We start from the raw sequence: 20,799 nt of genomic DNA on the forward strand, positions 1-20,799 counted from the left end.
GTTCTTGCCCCGGTCTGGGAAGATTCCACATGCCGCGGAGCGGCTGGGCCCGTGAGCCATGGCTGCTGAGCCTGCGCGTCCGGAGCCTGTGCTCCGCAACGGGAGAGGCCACAACAGTGAGAGGCCCGTGTACCGCAAAAAAAAAAAAAAAAAAAAAAAAAAAAAAAACATATATATATATATATATATATATATATCTTTAAAGATTTTTCAATCTGTTAGAGAACTTAAAATAGTGTCAATTTCATTTTGTTGACTAATGGTGAGGTTGAGTATTTTGTCACGTGTTTTGGCCATTCAAATTTTGTCATCTTGAATTTCTTTTTTAAAAAACATATATTCAAGTATAATTGATTTACAATGTTCTGTTATTTTCTGCTCTACAGCAAAGTGATTCAGTTAAACATATATACATTCTTTCTCATATTCTTTTCCATTATGGTTTATCACAGGATAGTGAATATAGTTCCCTGTGCTATACAGCAGGACTTTGTTGTTTACCTATTCTATATACAATAGTTTGCATCTACTAACCCCAAACTCCCAACTGAATTGCCTTTTAATGTCAGTATTCAATTTCTTATTTATTTATTTATGGCTGCATTGGGTTTTCGTTGCTGCGTGCGGGCTTTCTCTAGTTGTGGCGAGCAGGAGCTACTCTTTGTTGCGGTGCGCGGGCTTCTCATTGAGGTGGCTTCTCTTGTTGCGGAGCAGGGGCTCTAGGCACGCGGACTCCAAGTAGTTCTGGCTCATGGGCTCTAGAGCTCAGGCTCAGTAGTTGTGGCACACGGGCTTAGCTGCTCTGCGGCATGTGGGATCTTCCCAGACCAGGGCTCAAACCTGTGTCCCCTGCATTGGCAGGCGGATTCTTAACCACTGTGCCACCAGGGAAGTCCAATATTCAATTTCTGTTTATTGGCTTTTTCCTTATTGATTTTCAAAAGTTCCTTATGTAGCATGGCAATTAGCTCTTTGTCTCTAATGCATAACATATATTTTCTCCCATATATTTCCTCTCTCTTTTGATTATGTTAATTATCATTATTGTTGTTGTTATGCAGATATTTACAAAAATCTATGTAGTCTATTTTCTTGATATTTTCACTTTTGGTTTCTGAATTTCATGATATGCTTATAAAAGACTTCCTCACTCTAAGATTATTCTACACATTTTCCTCTAGTACTTTTGTTCCATATTTTGGTTAAACTTTTTTAATCTGTCAAGAACTTATTTTAGTATAAGTGAAGTAGGAATCCAGCCTTATTTTTTTTTAATTAATATTTATTTATTTGGTTGCATTGGGTCTTAGTTGCGCCATGCAAACTCTTAGTTGCGGCATGCATGTAGTATCTAGCTCCTGGACCAGGGATCAAACCTGGGCCCCCTGCGTTGGGAGCTCAGAGTCCTATCCACTGCGCCACCTGGGAAGTCCCCCAGCCTTATTGTTTTTAATGATTCATTTTTAATTTATTATCTTTATCCCCTAATAAATTCCCATATGCATATTTGAGTCTAGCTGAATTAATTAATGTAATAGTGTCTTTCACATAAACCTGGGAGGTTAAGAGGAAGAGCAGGTTTGGGGGCAAGACGAGTAATTAATATTAAATTTACTTTCAGTTTCTTGTATCTGTGAGTTTGATATGTCAGTGGAATATCAGGTATAAATGCCTTTTGGGCATCTAGAATGTGGAAACTATGGTTTGGGAGAGAGTATTGGTCAAAGCCATTTGTGTGGACATCAGAGTCACAGAAATGGGAACAACTGGGATGGGGGAAGCAGAGGTAATTTACACAGGGACACAGGAGGCTGTAAAAAGGAAGAAACAGAACTCTTTGTTCTTGTCCTTTGGTATCACGATAACTTAGAGATGGATTTCTCAAACTTGAAATATGTATGCATACCATGTCAAGGAAAAAATTTTGGTTTTTAAAATCCTAATGAGTTTAGAAATTTAAAAACTGTCCATTTATTTCATCACTTGGTACCAATGCAATGGTTAATACTACCTCAAACTAGTATCCTGGAAGTTGTTGCCTGTGTCTAAGGTTGTGACCCAAATGGTCCAAAATATGACTGTATTATTGTTTTTAAATTGAGGTATAAACTACAAACAGCAATACAGACAGTGAGATAAACAGATCTTAATTGATATAGTTCGATGAGTTCTGATAAACATATATACTCATGTTACCCACACCCCTATCAGGATATAAATCATCTCCATAACCTCAGAAAGTTCATTTATGGCTGCAACAGTCAATCCCTACCTTTCCCTAAGGCAAGATAATTTCTTTCACCATAGGTTAGTTTCACCTGTTTTAGAATTTCACCTAAATCAAACTATACTGTTTTGTGTCTGGTTTCCCACATAGTATAATGATTTTGAGATTCTTTTGTCAACAAAAATTCATTTAACAGTCAACTTAAGGAATAAAAGCGAATTTTATTTGAGCCAAACTGAGGATTATAACCTGGGAGACAGATTCTCATAAAGCTCTGAGAACTGTTCCTCCAGTTAGAAGTTGAAAGCACAGTCATATACATTTTTGAGACAAAGACTCGTACATCAAATGACATACTAATGTTTACATAAAGTTCACCAAATGTACATAGTCCACGTAAGCACATACAAAGTGAGCAGTAAGTCACTAGACCCCTTACAGAGCTGGGAGGGAACTTTATTCTTCTAAAAAGTCACATTGCTAGCATCAGAAGAAAGGAAAAATAATATTGATCTTTACAGTCGAGCAAGCACTCCCATCTTTGATGAGCTCTGGTTAATGTGTAATGCAGATAGATGCACAGTGCATATTCGGGAGGGAGGAAGGAGGCCGAAGTGGACACACAGAGAGAATTTTATGTTTAACTTTTCTTGTCTTGCCTTAAAATATAAAATTTTATTTCATTACATTCATATAGTTCATTACTTCGCATAGTTGAGTAATATTCCATGGTATGGTTCTACCACAGTTTGTCTATCCATTCATCTATTCATGGATGTTTGGGTTGTTTCCAGTTTTAGGTTATTTTGTTTTGTTTTGTTTTGGCCACATTCAGTATCTTAGTTCCCCAACCAGGGACTGAAACTGAAGCCCCCTGCAGGGGAAGGGTGTAGTCCTAACCACTGGACGGCCAGGGAATTCCCTAAGTTATTTTGAATTAATCTGCTGTGAATATTCTTGTGCGAGACTTTGTGAATATATGCTTTCATTTCTCTTGGGTAAGCACCTAGAAGTGGAATTTTGGGTCATGGGGTAGGTGTATATTTGACTTTATAATAAACTGCCAAACAGTTTTCTAAAGTGAAACTAACAATGAATCCCACTAACAATGAATGGCATTCTAATTGCTTAAAATGCTTGTTAGCATATAATGTTATCAGTCTTTATTTTAGTCATTCTGTTAGGTATGTATCTCAGTGTGATTTTAATGTTCATTTCCCTGATTTTGAGCATCTTTTTATGCGATTATTGGCCATGATGTCTTTACTTTGTCAAGTGTCTGTTCAAAACATGTCCATTTTAGAAATGATTTTTTAAAAACTATTGAGTTGTAGGAGTTTTTTAAGTATTCTGAATATGTCCTTTTCAGATATATGTATCAAGATTATTTTTCCCAGTCTGTTTTATTTTTCTTAATATTGTCTTTTGATGAACAGAAGTTTTAAATTTTGATGAATTTTAATTTATCAATTAAAAAAATTGTATATTCTTCATCACTTACAGACCCTCTATATGCCTCATACAGTTTACCACATGCTGTGTACTCTGAGTAGAATATAAAGAGTTAAGTGACTTTTTTTAAAGCTCTATCTGAATGGCAAGTTTTTGTTGGTTGTTCTTAAATTGTTACAGAGCCTTAATCCAGAAGAGTGGTTCAAAATTTAACTGAGCATATTCATCACCCTTAAAATTGTTAAAAATCGGATTGCTGGGCTCCACTTGATTGTGTTTCATGGGTTCTCTGGTGTTGGCAGGTCTGGGAATCACTGATCTAGTAGTCCTTAAAGCTCGGCCAAACTTAAGGCTACTCCACCTACCATTTCCTCAAACATAGGGCAGGACACTGTTCATGGAAATAACCTGTTGCGTTTTAATTTCCACATATTGTTACCACCAGTGCCTTTTACCGTCCTTTGAAATAGTTAATTAGAAAGCACTGGTTGGGAAAGCACTGGCGAACTTTACCAAACGGATTCTATTGTAACAAGGCATAACTCAATAAAATATTTCAGAACAGAAATCAGTTGCATAGTCTGTGTGCTTTCCAACTGCTGGCTCTTGCTTTTCTTTTGCAAGAGAAAACTGCAACAAGTTTTCACAGGAAGTTTTTGTTGTTACATCTTTATTTCTTAAAAAAAAAAAAAAGTTGGTTTTCCTAATGGTTTTGATAATGGACCTTCATTTGGCTGGCAATAAAACATGAAACTTCTCATTGGGTATTTTCAAGATTGCCACGGGGAATCAGCTGCCAGTTTACTGCAGTGTGGAAAACTGCACGAGATTCTGGGATTGGACTCAAAATGCTAATTTCAAAGGTCGAGTGAAGCTGTGGCTCACGTTTTCGCGTGCCTGCGCTCTCTGCAGGCAGAACAAAGACCCAGCCCGAGGAGGCAGAGGCAGAGACCCATCTTAAATCTTTTTCCTGAGATAATTTTGGAATCATGCCTGAAATGCCGGAGAACATGGAACAGGTAAGAGTTAGCTATTCAAGAAAAGAAGGATTCTGGAGTTAAGAGTTTCTTTAAAAGAATCCCAATGAATGTCTGGTAAAAGCTGAAAGGGTGTGTAAAAAAACAAGTGTCATTCATTTCTTTAAAACGTGTAACTTTGGGACTTGGAATAATAAAGCAACTTTAATTATTGACGCTGTATGGAGAGCTCAACTAAGTCTCAATTGACAAAAATAAAATCCAAAACAGAACAGCAGTTTCATTTATCAGATTAAATGCAGTGATGTAGGTGAAGGTTCTATATAAATAACGATTTTTATCTATAGTTGTGTGCTCCAGCCTTTCTTTGTCTTGGCATGAAATGAATCTGCTAACCTAACTTTTATCTCCAGATTGCTGTCGTTAAATTTATAGACTTAGCCACCACAGGAACTTGGATATTGTCTGTATAACAGTGGCGTTTTTATTCACAAAGAAACTTCCATTTTTAAAAAGAATGATTAAAACCCATACACGAACATGTGCCCCTGGAACCATACGCACGTTTTATCTGGCAAACATGAAACCAGATCCTCAAACACAGGCAAGTAAAGTCTATTTGTTCCTCACTCTAGATAAAGCTGCTCTGAGACCCAAAATGCTAATTGCATATGCATGACCTTAAACCGTTTTCGCGTTGAACACATTTTTTTTTTCCTGGAAAGATCAGACTGCATCACACGTTGCAACTAGAAACTTCACAAAAATTCCCGCTTCTTAAAGAGAGGAGGATCAAGAGGATCTTGAAACCGCTCCCCCAAAACCCACCCACACATTTTCTTTGTTGTTTGCAGATTATGCATGGTTTAGTGTTTGGGGCATTCCTCTCAAGGACTCTAAGTAATGCTAAATTGATTAACAGCCTGGATTAAAACAAAAATTGAAAAGTGGGGGGCCTCAGGCTGTCTTCTGTTACTGTTCTAAAGAAACTTTATGCTTATGCAAATAAGGAAATGAGTTCTTGTTGGGGGTTGGGTAGGAAGGAAAGTCACGGGACTCAGATGGGGAAAAAAAAATTTAAAGGCTGCTTAGCGTTGAGCTCTAAGATTAAACCAAAAAAAGGTTTATGAAAATAATGTCGTTTTAGAAAGATCCAAACAGTAATCACGTTTGCGGGCGACTTCTAAGGTCTTGGTATCCTGTATGCCTGGACAAGAACGCTGAAGACCGTTCGGTGGAAAGTTGGCGAAACCTATGTGGTCCATGCTCTGGTTCCCCCCCACCCCCCGAGTAAATTTCATAAGCATCTCGGCTGGCGGGGGGCTTTTCGGGTTTGAACTGGAAGAGAAATCAGTTGCAATTAAGTGCTAGGTCAGCCTCAACGCTTAGAGCTGTCATTGTTACTTTAAAAAAGCGCGATCCAGGTGGTAGAAGGTTCAGTATTACTATATTCCCCTGGTTCCTTTAATTTTCCTTGGTAGCGGAGGTTCGGCTCGTGTAGCCCGACGCTGCAGCCTGTAAGGCGGTGCTTCTCAAGGGCTGATCTGGACTCCCGTTAAATCTACCAGAAGTCCCAGGCTCTACTACCACAGCTCATTCTGCAATTACTGGTAAAGTCCGAGAATCTGCGTTTGGAAGAGGTACCCAAATAATTCATCCCCCAGCCTCCCACATCTTTTTATTTTTAACTAGTCAAAATTAGTTTGAGATCTTTGGAATTTCACACGTACTACTTTTTAGCATCCCGGAAAGACAAATGGGTTCTTGGGGTATTAATGACTCAGATACCAACACTTTTATTTTTATTCCAGTGTCTTTCTAAATCTCTCAAACACTCTTAATGCTCTAGAGACACAGGTCCATTGTGCTTCCTCCCCTCCCCCTCACCCCCCCGCCTCCCCCCTCCCACCATGACTTTAAAATATTTTATCCCACTTTATGTATTACGTGCCCAGTAGATTCTTATGCAGTAGATTCTTATGCACTGCTCAAGTCTAGGCGATCCAATTCAATCCTTACCTAGTCTAGAAGGAAAAACACACAAAATAAACAACTCGTCCTTCCCCCCACCCCCACCCCCGCCCCCGCCCCCGGCCCCAAAACAAAACTCGCATTCCTTGCTTAAGACCAGGGCCTTTGTTTCCCTTTAAGAGTTGGCGCGTGGGCTGGGAGCGTCCCGAGCGCGCCAGTCCCCTTTCTGGGGCGTCGGCGGAGCGTGGCCAATCAAGGGGCGCGGTCTTGGCGGCGGAAGCCGGAAGCGGTGAGCGGGGGCTGGCCCGGACTTAGGGGAGGCGGGCCGAGGGCTTTAGAGCTGCGGACCGCGGCGATCTTGGGCTGGGGGAAGTGGCGGTCGCTGCGGCGGCGGCGCCAAGACGGCGGGCATGGTGGGGCGGGAGAAGGAGCTTTCTATTCACTTTGTTCCCGGGAACTGCCGTTTGGTGGAGGTGAGGGAGTCGGCCCGGGTCTTGGGGCGGGGAGGGGAGGTGCGTATCGTAGGAACTGAGTGCGCGGAGGGGACGAGTCTTGCAGCGGGCGCTGGAGTGGTTTTCCAGACGCCTCCTGCCGGAGTCGGAGGCCCCGGGCGGCGAGGGCGGCGCCGCCGAGTTTGTTTACTTCGGTGCACACCCTTCTGTGTTTTCTTTTTCAGCCGCTGTGACGGGAAAAGAGTAGGTCGGGTTTCAGTTTCGACTCTCCTGTCTCCCCTCTCGGGAACGGAGAGGGGTTTTCAGAGCTGTTTCAGTTTTGATTATTTCTAAATTTCTTTTTCATCCTTTGTTCGTATCCTTTGGTCTTAACTGTTCGTATCTCTAAGAAAGAAGGGGCCAGGTGGCTTTTCAGAAATAATAACAGGTTTGGAGTTGAAAAGTTACTGAACTCGTCACTGTGTTATACACTTTACATGCATTATTTACTTTAGTTCTCATATTTATGACATACTCGTTTTGTTCCATTTTACAGATAAGAAAATTGAGGCTTAGAGGGCGAGTCCTTGGCCCAAGTTCATTCAGTAAGATTGCAGCCGGGATTCAAATACAGATCTATTTGAACCACTACGGAGGTTGCATAAACGAAAGCTACTACTGTGTTTGGAGAGCCTCCATTCTCTCCTGTTTAATTCCAGGCCCCCCAGCATTCATCAGTCCACAGAGTGTATCTAGCACTGGGGATAGGAAGATGTTAATGCCCAGACCAACATATCTTAAGGATATAAGAGAGGACGTAGGTGATGGCTATTTTGATTATGCAGAATTCTTACGCCTTCAAAATATAGCAGATTTAGTGTTTCAAATCGTTTTGGTATTTGGGGGGTAAGGTTAGAATAATGGGCAATTTAAACCTCTCTTTTGTTCCTGTGTACCCCAAACAATGCTGAGTACTGTAATGTTACATATTGTTTGTTTATGTCAGTGTATATGCGCACATGTATGTATATACAGCTTAATCAGTTTTCACAGTAGGAGTTCAGTAGACTAATGAAAATGGATTTTCCTTCAGTAAAATTGCACAACCAAAAGCTTGGCACATATTTGCTGCTCTCAAAACCGGAATTAAAACTTGCTCGTGTCTTATAGTTTATGTCTGAGAAATAGACTGTAGTGGTTCCTGTTAGTAATACTGGCTGTGGGGTACAATAGGATGCCAGTAGGAGTTAGACAAGTGTCACCTAGGTATCTAAAGTTTTTTAAAGTCCAGGAGTATCTCCTCATAGATCTGCCTCAAGGGGAATGTTGTAAGAATCATATAAATCAGTGTGAAGCTTTGCCAAATTGAAGAGGTTCTAAAAATAGCAAAGTATAATTACATTTACCACTAACATTTAAGAAGATCCCTCTTTAGACACTTGTTTTGTTTCACTCTTGACTTTTTCTAAGACATTTTTTAGTAGAAGTTAATCCAAGTGTGCTCAAGTAGAAACCTCTGTTCCAGAGTACTGTTTAGACCATTTTGAAAGAGCCATTTATCTTCCATTACCTGTACAATTTGGTATTATTTGATTTGATGGCGTAATAAGAGCTACAGCTCTTCGTTTATTTATGTGCGTTTACTTTTTCAAGTTTTTTTTTGGGAGGGGGAGGTGTCTGTAAATCTGGTCACCTGAAGTTACTGAATTCTGTACATCTAAGAGTTTATAGGATAAGAGGCACATATGTTCAGGGCAACTTAAAGTGGTGTTTAATATTCCTGACCCATAAGAATAAAAATTGCGAAACAGACTTTTCAGGCAGACAGAGTATCTTCAACTCTTAATTCTTTGGGTTAACAAGACAGCTTTTTGTTCCTCTATTCAGAGTTCCTTGAAGTGTTTGGACATTCCTGTGTTTTGCAGAACTAAAGTAATTTACAGAGTAATGGTCCAAAATAATTTTTAGAGGACTATTTCTCCTCTTTTAAAAAGAAAAAAATCAAAATAGTGTGCTTTAAGAAGCTTCAGGTAGAGTCAAATATAGAAGAGATAGTTTTGTTTGGCCTCTTTTAATTTCAGAGTGATGCGTATTTTATTTGCTAACCACCAATAAACTTGCAGTCCAAATGAAAACATCTTGTTGGGCTCGTATACTGGTGACAAAAGGTGCTCATTGAGTCTCTAGAGAGAACTATATGAAAAGAGGATAAGTTACTTTAAGTAAATGAACCTTCTTTCACTCTATTCAGATCCCTCTGTGGTAAGGATAATATTGAATTGTAGGACTGTAAAGCTGGAAGAGCCTTAGGCATCTTTTCCAAATGCCTCATTTCACCAGTGAGGAGTTAGATCAATAGAGATGGAGTAACTTCTCAATGCCACAGAGTGTGGGAGTTAGATCAATAGAGATGGAGTAACTTCTCAATGCCACAGAGTGTGGTTAATCATCATGAAACCGAGTATAAGTTCAAAGGATTGAGACAAAACTCAGTATGTATTTTGCTGGATGATAGAAGCAAAAGGGCCCAAGTTCTGTTTCCAACCTTTTCCCTTTTACTCTGGGCAAGACCTTTAACATCTGTAGACAAGGTTCCTCACTTCGGAAGTGATATCTGCCCTGCCTGTCTAATAGGACTCCTCCTGTGGTCAAAAGGTATGATGTAGGTTTATATAACACATGATAGTTTTCAAATATAAGATTGTGCAGAATCATTTGTTTCAGAAAATGCTTGTACTTTAGATCTCTGATTTTTTTTTTTTTTTTTTTTTTTGCGGTACGCGGGCCTCTCACTGTTGTGGCCTCTCCCGTTGCGGAGCACAGGCTCGGGATGCGCAAGCCCAGCGGCCATGGCTCACGGGCCTAGCCGCTCCGCGGCATGTGGGATCTTCCCGGACCGGGGCACGAACCCGTGTCCTCTGCATTGGCAGGCGGACTCTCAACCACTGCGCCACCAGGGAAGCCCGATCTCTGCTCTTTTAACGTAGAAAATTCTTGAGCATTGACATCTGACCACTAGGTAACACGGACAGTTTCATATTTTCTTCCAGGGACCTTACATATTATCCCAGGGTATAAGGATGTAAGGTTGTATTTTTTCCATGCAACCCCCATCCTTTTTTAAAGTTAAGTGTTATTATATTCCCTAAAGAGCATTGCTGTGCTTGTTACTTAATACTGTATTTCATCAAATCTAAGATGCTCTCAATTATAAGATTATCTGGGCTCTTATTTTAAGATGCACTAAAAAGCAAAAAACACTGCCAAACCATCTTTATTTCATTCATTTAACAGAGATGATAAATGAGGAAAAAATGTGCTTCACAGAATCAGTGAAGTACCTAGAGATCTTATTTTACTGTTTAAGAATTTTGTGGTTACTGCAAGCATGATGCTTGTTCTTTAACTACTTCTTCTAGTTTTCCTTTTTAAGGGGGAAAATGGGGAAGATGTTGTCGCTGCTAGAAAGGCAGATGGCAGTTTTTTGACTTCTTTGATTAAGAGCTATCTTTAGGAAGGTCTTGGACTTTCCTGGAGTTCTCAAAATTCCGTTTCCAAATCACCAGCATCAGCACCTGGAAACTTGTTACAAAGGCAAATTACGAGGCCTTATTCCAAATGTACTTGATCTGAAAGCCTTCCAGTCGATTCCTGTCCGCAGCGTATAAAGCCTGTGAACCACTGATCTAAGAACTCTTGTCTATTCCTTTCCTTCTTTAGAGTGAAGTGAGAAACTTAGAAGAAACCAGATCATAGCTCTGTTATAGTATTTTCCCAGGGATCTTTATCCTGTGTAAATTGTTTTCTGATCGTATCTCTACTAGACTTGACATGTTTTAACCTCTTTACAATTAGAATCTTTGTAGAGTTGTTTTCTTGCCAGAAATTCAGAGAAAATATTTTGCTGGCTGAAATCCTTGTTTTTATAGATCATTTGGCTTAGAGGCAAGTTTTGCAACAGAGAGCATAGATGAATTTTTCTCTAACTTCTAAAATGTCTTGAAATTGGTTGAACTAAGGAAAAAATATCTTTAAGAACTACCTTTGTACTGTCTCTGTCAGCTCTTTCATTTCAGGTTTTTCATGTGCTAGAAATACTTGATTTGGGTGGCCTTTTTAAAAAAAATGTATAGTCTTCTAAGTTAGCTGAATTGAGGGCTAGGAAAAAAAAGTCTTTTTGTGTGCACAAAAAAGGTTATTGCGTGCGTGCATATTTAAGATTTTTGACAGCTCAGAATTAGGTGACTATAACAACATCTGAAATTTAAAAGGACTCAAGTTGATAAAAATTTAATAAAACTTTTTGTTGTTTTTTAATATTAAATGTTGACTTAATTCAAGAGTCTGATGAAATTCGGTGTTACCTATCTTGGGAAGAAGGCAAAGTTCTATGTAAACATAGAACTTAAATTGTTTCTTAAATAGTAGTTCCTTTTTAATTTCAGTCTGTGAGGAATTTTTCCTTTCACAATAGCAGCACAGACGAGTTCCTCTATCTTTGTTTATTTGTTTTAACTGGTTTAAATAGGTAAATTAAGAGTTAATGCAGGAATATGGATGGTGGTGGTGGTATGAATTGGGAGATTGGGATTGACATATATACACTAACATGTATAAAATGGGTAACTAATAAGAACATGCTGTATAAAAAATAAATAAAGTTTAAAAAAAGAATGTTATATGATGTGGAATCTAAAAAAATGATACAAATGAAAGTATTTCCAAAAAAAAGAAGAGTTAATGCAGGAATATATTTACCAGTTTGGTTAAACTTAGAAAGAATGTTAGTGCTATAAGGACCAAATTTATTTTTCTTCTACATAAATTCCTGTGAAATGTGAATTCTCTAATTTAGACCTATCACAGTATGATAAAGTCAATGAGATTTGAAAAAAACCTTGAGATTAAAAACTGAAGACCAGAAATGTCAATTTGGAAACATATCAGCAGACCATAGCCCCAGTATTTAATCGGGCCATAAAGTAAGTAAGCTTAGAACTAACTGCATTTTTATAAACGGAAGAACGTAATTGCTGTTTTTTACTAATTTGGACATCACTGATCGTAAAAATAAGCTTTTCCATTATTACCACAGGAAATCTAAATCTATTTGACTAGGTGATTCCTTGCAGTATCATCTTAGGTTCTTTTTCTTGCGTAAGATTATTAAAACTTTTTTAAAATAAATTTATTTTATTTTTTATTTTTGGCTGCATTGGGTCATCGTTGCTGCACGCGGGCTTTCTCTAGCTGCGGTGAGCGGGGTCTGCTCTCCGTTGCAGTGCGCGGGCTTCTCATTGCAGTGGCTTCTCTTGTTGCGGAGCACGGGCTCTAGGTGCACAGGCTTCAGTAGTTGTGGCTCTCGGGTTCTAGAGTGCAGGCTCAGTAGTTGTGGCGCACGAGCTTAGTTGCTCCCTGGCAAAACTTTTTCTTAAGTGACACACTTACCCATGCATTTTGATTAATCTTTGTTCTAACTTAAGAATTGGCTTATAGATTGGGCAAGGAAGCATACAATTAAGACTTGAAGTATTTAGTGAATGAAAATGGTGGCTGATTTCGTTGAGAGACTATTTTCAAATTAAACAATCCTTTTCCACCCCCTTCACGTTTAGGAGGAAGTTAACATCCCCAACAGGCGGGTTCTGATTACTGGTGCCACTGGGCTTCTTGGCAGAGCTGTTTACAAAGAATTTCAACAGAATAATTGGCATGCCGTTGGCTGTGGTTTTAGAAGAGCAAGACCAAAATTTGAGCAGGTTAATCTCTTGGATTCTAATGCAGTTCATCACATCATTTATGATTTTCAGGTATGGTTTATTTTAACACGTAAGTTAACTATTAATACTTGTCTGGATGACTTGAAAAATGCTCTTGTTCTCAAGGAAGTTATTGTACTTAAAGCTCTAACATATTAAGCAACAGTAATATATACTGCACTTTTTTTTGGCATGGATAAGAATATGTCATCCTTATAAAAGATTAGGTTGAGACATAGGTTGACAAAAGGCAGAAAATGAAGCATTTTGTAAAATGCTTATGTTTGTGAAGTATTCTTCTAAGTACTACTTTCTATGCAAATCCTTTCTTAATATTATCTGTAAACCTTACAACACTGCAAAATATTCTCATTTGCATTTTAGAGATCACAAAGGCAAGAGTGGTTAAACCACTTGTTGGCGATGGTCACAGAAGACTTAACAGAAAAATTTAGATTCTGTTATACCTCTGATCAAATCAGAAGTTCAGATTCTTTCTAAAAATATGATCCAAGGAAAACCTGCATCAGAATCACTTGGAAAACTTGTTCTTAGGTTTCACTCTCAGATTTTCATTCAATAAGTGTGTGGTGGGGCCTGGGATCTACATTTTAAGAACCATCCCAGCTTATGCACACTTAAGTTTGAAAACAGCTCTCAGATCATGCTTCCTCAAGCAATTGCTGAGAAGGAGGAAGTTGGGTGAGTGGGTACACGAGCCCTGCATGTCACTCATCTTCCCAAATCTTAGCTCTTACTCAGCTCCTCTGGGAAGTAGGTGCCCCTTCTCTACAAAGGACCCTCTGCATTCCTCTGTCCTGATATAGGTCATATGATATTGAAACAGTCTCTTTACATATCTGTCTTTTGCATTAGATTGTGAAATCCTTGCTTCTCGCAGGGTGCTTAGCGTATAGGTGGCATACTTAAATGCTCAACTGGGAATACAAGTTTTATGGATGGTTAATCTTTAAATGACTGGTTTAAGAGATTGGAATTTATGAATTTAATTTGCAATTGATATTCCTCTCCCTTTACCATAGACTTATTAAGTATTTAGATCATGTTAATTCCATAAATGATCGCTCTTTTCTCCCACCCAGATTAGGGGGATGAAGCTTCTTTTGATTTAAAAGCATGGTTGTCAACAAGAGTTGTGTCTGATTTTGCCTGGGGATTGCTAAATTGCTCTTTGCCTTTCAGGAAGTTTGAACGTTGAAACAGGGAAGTGTGACAAAACAACATTAAAAATTACAATGATTCTTTAGTTGAAGGAATGTCGATTTAATAAACATTTTCTATGAATTAATTTACTGTTGGAAGGCTACAGTTCTTTTGTTTTATTCCTTTTTGGGTTAAAAACACATCAATGCTGAACTCCCAGCCCCATGTCATAGTACATTGTGCAGCAGAGAGAAGGCCAGATGTTGTCGAAAATCAGCCGGATGCTGCTTCTCAACTTAATGTGGATGCTTCTGGGAACTTAGCAAAGGAAGCAGGTAATGATGTCTTTATAAAATCTTCATAAGATATTGAGTGATCGCTGAGTTTGTAAAGATTAAACTTTTTAGATGGTTTATAAAAGATTTGTTATATATATGATGAATAAGCTGTTACAAATTCCAGTGAACAGTAATGTCATGTAGTAATTTAATAGATTCTTTTCTTTCTCTTTTTTTTTTTTGGTAGCTGCAGTTGGAGCATTTCTAATCTACATTAGCTCCGATTATGTTTTTGATGGAACAAACCCACCTTATAGAGAGGAAGACATACCAAGTCCCCTAAATCTATATGGCAAAACAAAATTAGAAGGAGAAAGGGCTGTCCTGGAGAACAATTTAGGTAAGACACATCTCTTTAGCCCTGTACGTGACTGCTTTTGAGGATTCCTTTTTGTTTATGATGTATATATATGTTTCTAATTAAAACAAATTAGTCGAGGAACATAAATCACTGGAGAAAAACTAGGGAATGCAGTTAATAAAAAAGAAAAATAAGAATTCTCGAAATCCTGAAGAATTTATGAATCCTTCCAGACTTTTTCCAGTATCAGTGGGTACAGGAATATCGTTAAAGAAAACAAATCATACACTACAAAGTTTTGTAATCTTTCAAAAAACGGGTCAATATCATTTTTCTTGGATTGCGGTATTCTGTTATTTGTATGGTTTTTCTTTTTTCCTGTGTGTTTGTGTATATATATGCAAACATAAATGTACTGATTATAAAAAGTATACCCTCCTTGAAAAAGTTTTTAAAAACATTTAAAATTGTAAAGAGTTCTCTCAGTACTCCCTCAGAGAGAGAAGCACCAACTGTGCTTATGTATGGAAGTATTTTTTTGAATTTTTAAACCTGTGTGCACGTTGTTTTGTAACCTGGTTTTTCTCCCCCCATGTACATGCATTTCAGTTCTTAAGGAGCCATCTCTGGAATATCTTTTTCATATCAGTAGCTGCATAATATTTGACTTAATGATCCCCTGCACTAAAACTCCTGCCTCAGACTGTACTACATCCCTGAGAAGCATCCCCTAGTATATATACATACTAACACATTTGGGTTTTTTTTTGTGTGTTATAAATTATCCTTCGGAAATCATCCTTGAATATATTATCAATATATAGCTGACCCTTGGACAGTGCAGGGATTAGGGTTGCCAATCCCTGCATAGTGGGAAATCCATTTACTCCTCAAAGACTTACTCACAGCCTACTATTGACTGAAGCCTTACTAAAACATAAACAATCGATTTACACATATTTTGTGTGTTATATGTATTTTTTTAAAATATAATTCCCAGGACAGTCACGTCTTTAACCTTTCCTTTCTTCTCTCTCTCTCTCTTTCTTGGCTGTGTTGGGTCTTCGTTGCTGCATGCGGGCTGTCTCTAGTTGCGGTGAGCAGGGGCTACTTTTCGTTGCGGTGCGCAGGCTTATTGCGGTGGCTTCTCTTGTTGCGGAGCACAGGCTCTAGGCGTGTGGGCTTCAGTAGTTGTGGCACATGGGCTCAGTAGTTGTGGCTTGCGGGCTCTGGAGTGCAGGCTCAGTAGTTATGGTGTGTGGGTTTAGTTGCTCCATGGCATGTGGGATCTTCCCGGACCAGGAATCCAACCTGTGTCCCCTGCACTGGCAGGCGGATTCTTAACAACTGCGCCACCAGGGTACTCCCATTGTTGTCTTATATGATACAAAACACTATAGGTGTTACACGTGTTACTAACACTACACATCAAAAATGAAAAGACAGTGTGAGAAGAAATTTGTAATTATTTATAGGTATGATTCAGGCGTTGATAAGGAAGAAGCAGTAATATGATTGCTTTATGGTAGCCTAGTGTAATCGATATGATTGTTTAATGGTAGCCTAGCCTATACACTAATGAATGAATCTTTGTAAAATTTAAATGGCATATACAGTATTACAGTCATATTCATAATAGTGTTAGAAATACTGGTATATTTTTTTCTAAAACCACTTACCTGTGTGGTAGACTGATATAGAATTTCTCCAATTATGAGAGAGAAGAGAGGCATGCTGTATAGTAATGTAACTCTTGGAAAACAAAGTTATAAAACAGTAAGAAAACTAACACGTTATTAATTTTATATTAAAGGTCACTCACCTTATGCCTATGTAAGGATAGGCTGTCCACTTCAAGTCTTGTACATGATGTGCTACATGAAAAAAATCCACATATAAATGGATGCCACAGTTCAAACCTGTGTTGTTCAAAGGTCGTCTGCAGCTGCACAATAAGTTAATTTAATTTTAAATAGTTTTTTTAAAATTTCAGTTAAAGCGTTAATTATTTAAACTGTTGTAACCCCTCAGTATTGACCAACATAAAATCGAAATACTTCATAATTCCTTAGTCAGTGTTTTCAAGGACTATGTGGTGAACACTCATATACCCTTTATATAGATTCACCAGTTGTTAATGTTTTGCCACGTGTTTTATATGTACACTCTTTTCTTCCTGAACTCATAGAGAATTAGTTGAATTTCACTCTGAAATACTTCACTGTGTATCTTCAAGAAGGATGTTCTTCACATAATTACGATGCAGTTATCACACTTAGGAAATTTAACATTAATACAATACAGTCTGTGTAGGAATTTTGTCCCAGTAATGTCCTTTATCGCATTTATTTTTTAGGCACAATCAAGGATCACTTGTTGCATTTAGTTGTCATGATCAGTTTTATTTTTAATGGCCACAATAATGAAGTAATTATTTAATTAATATAATTATAAAAAATAACCCACATGACAGAGACACTTAAAAATATTCAGGATCACATTTGTTAAATAGGTGAGCTGTGTCATTTTGGTATATTGCAAGTTTTCTGCGATGATGTCGTTTAAATCTGCACACTTTGATCTTATAGCAAGACTTAAGAACCAGTCAGCTTTGAAGTATTACCTGCTTTTATTACTCTGTAGGAGCTGCTGTTTTGAGAATTCCTGTTCTGTATGGAGAAGTTGAAAAGCTTGAGGAAAGCGCCGTGACTGTTATGTTTGATAAAGTGCAGTTCAGCAACAAGTCTGCGAACATGGACCACTGGCAGCAGCGGTTCCCCACACACGTCAAAGATGTGGCCACTGTGTGTCGTCAGTTAGCAGAGAAGAGGATGCTGGTGAGAATCTAAGTGCTTTTTTTAAATTATTATTATTAATTTATTTTTATTTTTGGCTGTGTTTTGTCTTCGTTGCTGCGAGCGGGCTTTCTCTAGTTGCGGTGAGCGGGGGCTACTCTTTGTTGCGGTGCGCAGGCTTCTCATTGCAGTGGCTTCTCTTGTTGCAGAGCATGGGCTCTAGGCACGCGGGCTTCAGTAGTTGTGGCTCGCAGGCTCTAGAGCGCAGTTTCGATAAGTTGTGGCTCATGGGCTTAGTTGGTCTGCAGCATGTGGGATCTTCCCGGACCAGGGCTCGAACCCGTGTCCCCTGCATTGGCAGGCGGATTCCTAACCACTGCGCCACCAGGGAAGCCCTCTAAATGCTTTTTAAAAACTTAACAAGGACACCAAACAAAAGTAGTTCAGATAGTAGGCTGTATTTATGAATAATAAAAGTATTCTGCTGTTACGTTTGATTTTATTTCTCAAATACTGTAGACCCCATCTGTCACTCTCTTATTGCAAGATAACTGAAAACTGGTATTTTTCTTCGGGTAACAAAATAATCTCCTAATGTCTTTTAAGAAGACTGTCTTAAATAATGTCTATTTAAGATTTAGGTAGTGGCAGAGAAGAAGCTACATAGGGATTTATCATTTCAGCCAGTGTAAGAATAATTTGTAATTGTTTTTGGATATTTGAATAGTAGTTCATTTTAAGCATTTGAAAAAATAGAATATCCACAGAAAGAAAGATTAGAGAGTGATTTATTTTAGAATATTAATAGTAGCATGACTTTTTCTAATACATCAAAATTTATATATTTAAAAAAAAAAATATGTACCATGACAATTTTTAAGGATGTTATGACCAATTAGCTCATCTTGAAAAATGGTTCTGTTAAGTTTTGGTTTTAGCTTCTTAGGATAGTTGGAAATACTTGTTAAATTGGCCTGTGTTTCATAAAAATCTGTAATCATTTTAGGATTCCCACTAAATAAAATTGGAACTACTTATACTTTTATTTAAAAAAATTCTTAAGGCTAAATTCTAGAAATTGCTTTTCTGGTTTAGCTGGGGATATTTATAGGAATTTGATTTTAGATATCTTGTGTATAGCGTTCCAGAAAGGAGCGATGCATTTTATTTCCTGAACCTGTTTAAGTTAGTTTTCTTGTCAAACTTGCCATTCCACTCAACTCAAAAAGTTTGAAACCGTTTTGAATTTTTTGTGTCCTTGTCAGGATCCGTCAATTAAGGGAACCTTTCACTGGTCTGGCAATGAACAGATGACTAAGTATGAAATGGCGTGTGCAATTGCAGACACCTTCAACCTCCCCAGCAGCCACTTAAGACCGGTAAGTACATGACATTTAAAACCTTCTTGCTGGGAATTCCCTGGCAGTCCAGTGGTTAGGACTTGGCCCTTCCACTGCAGGGCGCACAGGTTCAATCCCTGGTAGGGGAACTAAGATCCTGCAAGCCTTGAGGCGTGGGCAAGAAAAAAAAAAACAAGCTAACCTTACTGTTTGGAAGTCCAGGTCTATCACTACAGTGTGTACTATGGATAACATTTTTCTTGTTGTTTGGAAGTTTTGGATAACTTTATTTTCTGGCACTAATCAAAGTGAACTTTGCTTGTATTTTGGCAGTTTCTATTGTTAATTTTCTCTAAATTACCATGTATAAAGAAGCCCATGAGTATTGGTGAAGTTTATAGAAAAAGTATTGTCTTGATTGTGGTGGACATTTTATTTATTTTTCCAGGGATCAAATCTGATTTCTTGCACCGAGGGCAAGAGGGCAAAGGGAAGTAGCGAATATAAAACTTCAGCCTGAGGCTTCTTATTTTTGATTTTTTTGTTTTTGTTTTAAAGATAACTGACAGTCCTGTCTTAGGAGCACAACGTCCAAGAAACGCTCAGCTTGACTGCTCCAAATTGGAGACCTTAGGCATTGGCCAGCGAACACCATTTCGAATTGGAATCAAAGAATCACTCTGGCCTTTCCTCATTGACAAGAGATGGAGACAAACAGTCTTTCATTAGTGTATGTGTGTTGTTGTTGTTTTTTTTAAAGGAGAAGTCAAGTATGTGGCACTTTTTAAAGAAAAAAGGAAATAGTTTTGTATGAGTGCTCTTCAATTGTGACTCATGATCTTTCAGGTAAATGATGCTCTTGCACTAGTGAAACTGTCTGAGGAAACCAAGGGCAGTAATGCCTTGTTTGGAGTAATGAGTTTTCTGTTTATCATTTTGTTCTGGCTTAACTTGCTGTTTGAATATAGTAAATTATGATTCTCAAATATTTGAGAGCCAGGATGAAACACATCTGCTGTAGACTTTTTTTTGGATGAAATGCATTGTTCATTCCTATAAATAACCCCTACATTTTCAGGACTTTTGTATCTGTTGATCCTTTTATGTTTTAAAGTATGTTAAATAGTATAAAAATCATTGGTGTTCATCATTTGCTTTGCTTGAGCTCAGATCAAAATGTTTGAAGAAAGAAACTTTATTTTTGCAACTTAAGTGTAGTTTTTATGCTTGAGATGTTTCAACTTGTTATGTATATCGGAACTCCTGCCGCTTGATGCCTCCTGCTTTTGTAGCAGTGAATGGTGAGCCTTTGAGAGAGAGAATGTGTGTATGTGTATGTATTTTTTTAATATATATGAAACTGTCCTTTTCACTCCATGTCACTAAGTGGTATTTCTTATGTGTGGTTATACTAATAGTAATGGGCCTTGTAAGTCTTTTGACCATTCATGAATAATAATAAATATGTACTGCTGGCATGGTAATGCTTAGTTTTCTTGTATTTACTTCTCTTTTTTAAATGTAAGGACCAGATATCTGAACTGTTGTTTTGTTGCTCTAATTTTTTACAATTACCTTCTTATCATGTAACATCTGATGCATATAAGAGAATATAGTTAATATACGTTAAGGTATAAAACACAATAATAAAATGAACCCTGGTGAACATACCACTTGAAATCTAGAATGTTACAGATATTGTGTTTACTTGTTGTGTCCACTGACTTTTTTTTTTTTTCTTTTTTTTTGCTGTACGCGGGCCTCTCACTGTTGTGGCCTCTCCCGTTGCAGAACACAGGCTCCGGACGCGCAGGCTCAGCGGCCATGGCTCACTGGCCCAGCCGCTCCGCGGCATGTGGGATCTTCCCAGACTGGGGCATGAACCCACGTCCACTGCATCGGCAGGCGGACTCCCATCCACTGTGCCACCAGGGAAGCCCACACTGACTTTTTTTTTAATGGAAAGTAAATAACTATATACTCTTGTAATAGATTTACATAGAATGTGCCTTTTGAAGAATGCAGAGTATTTGAATGTGTTTTC

The 20,799-nt window shown here is 38.2% G+C and overlaps 1 protein-coding gene across 3 annotated transcripts; it reads left to right on the forward strand.

Moving 5' to 3' along the window:
* The first annotated feature begins 4,604 nt into the window (after positions 1–4,604).
* MAT2B (methionine adenosyltransferase 2 non-catalytic beta subunit) lies at positions 4,605–20,239 on the forward strand. 3 transcript variants are annotated; one of them, XM_082651776.1, is made up of 7 exons: positions 4,605–4,698; positions 12,674–12,868; positions 14,202–14,316; positions 14,507–14,659; positions 17,264–17,457; positions 18,681–18,794; positions 19,314–20,239. In XM_082651776.1, exons 1-7 carry the CDS (start codon positions 4,669–4,671, stop codon positions 19,482–19,484), a joined length of 972 nt encoding a protein of 323 aa, XP_082507902.1. In that variant the 5' UTR covers positions 4,605–4,668; the 3' UTR covers positions 19,485–20,239. The 3 variants fall into 3 exon arrangements, with proteins under 3 accessions (XP_082507902.1, XP_082507900.1, XP_082507901.1); XM_082651774.1 differs by lacking the exon at positions 4,605–4,698 and adding an exon at positions 6,958–7,100; XM_082651775.1 differs by lacking the exon at positions 4,605–4,698 and adding an exon at positions 6,958–7,100 and having other exon boundaries at positions 14,513–14,659.
* The last annotated feature ends 560 nt before the right edge of the window (positions 20,240–20,799 follow it).

Source organism: Grampus griseus (assembly GCF_964374135.1).
Source record: "Grampus griseus genome assembly, chromosome: 3".
Lineage (NCBI taxonomy): Eukaryota > Metazoa > Chordata > Mammalia > Artiodactyla > Delphinidae > Grampus > Grampus griseus.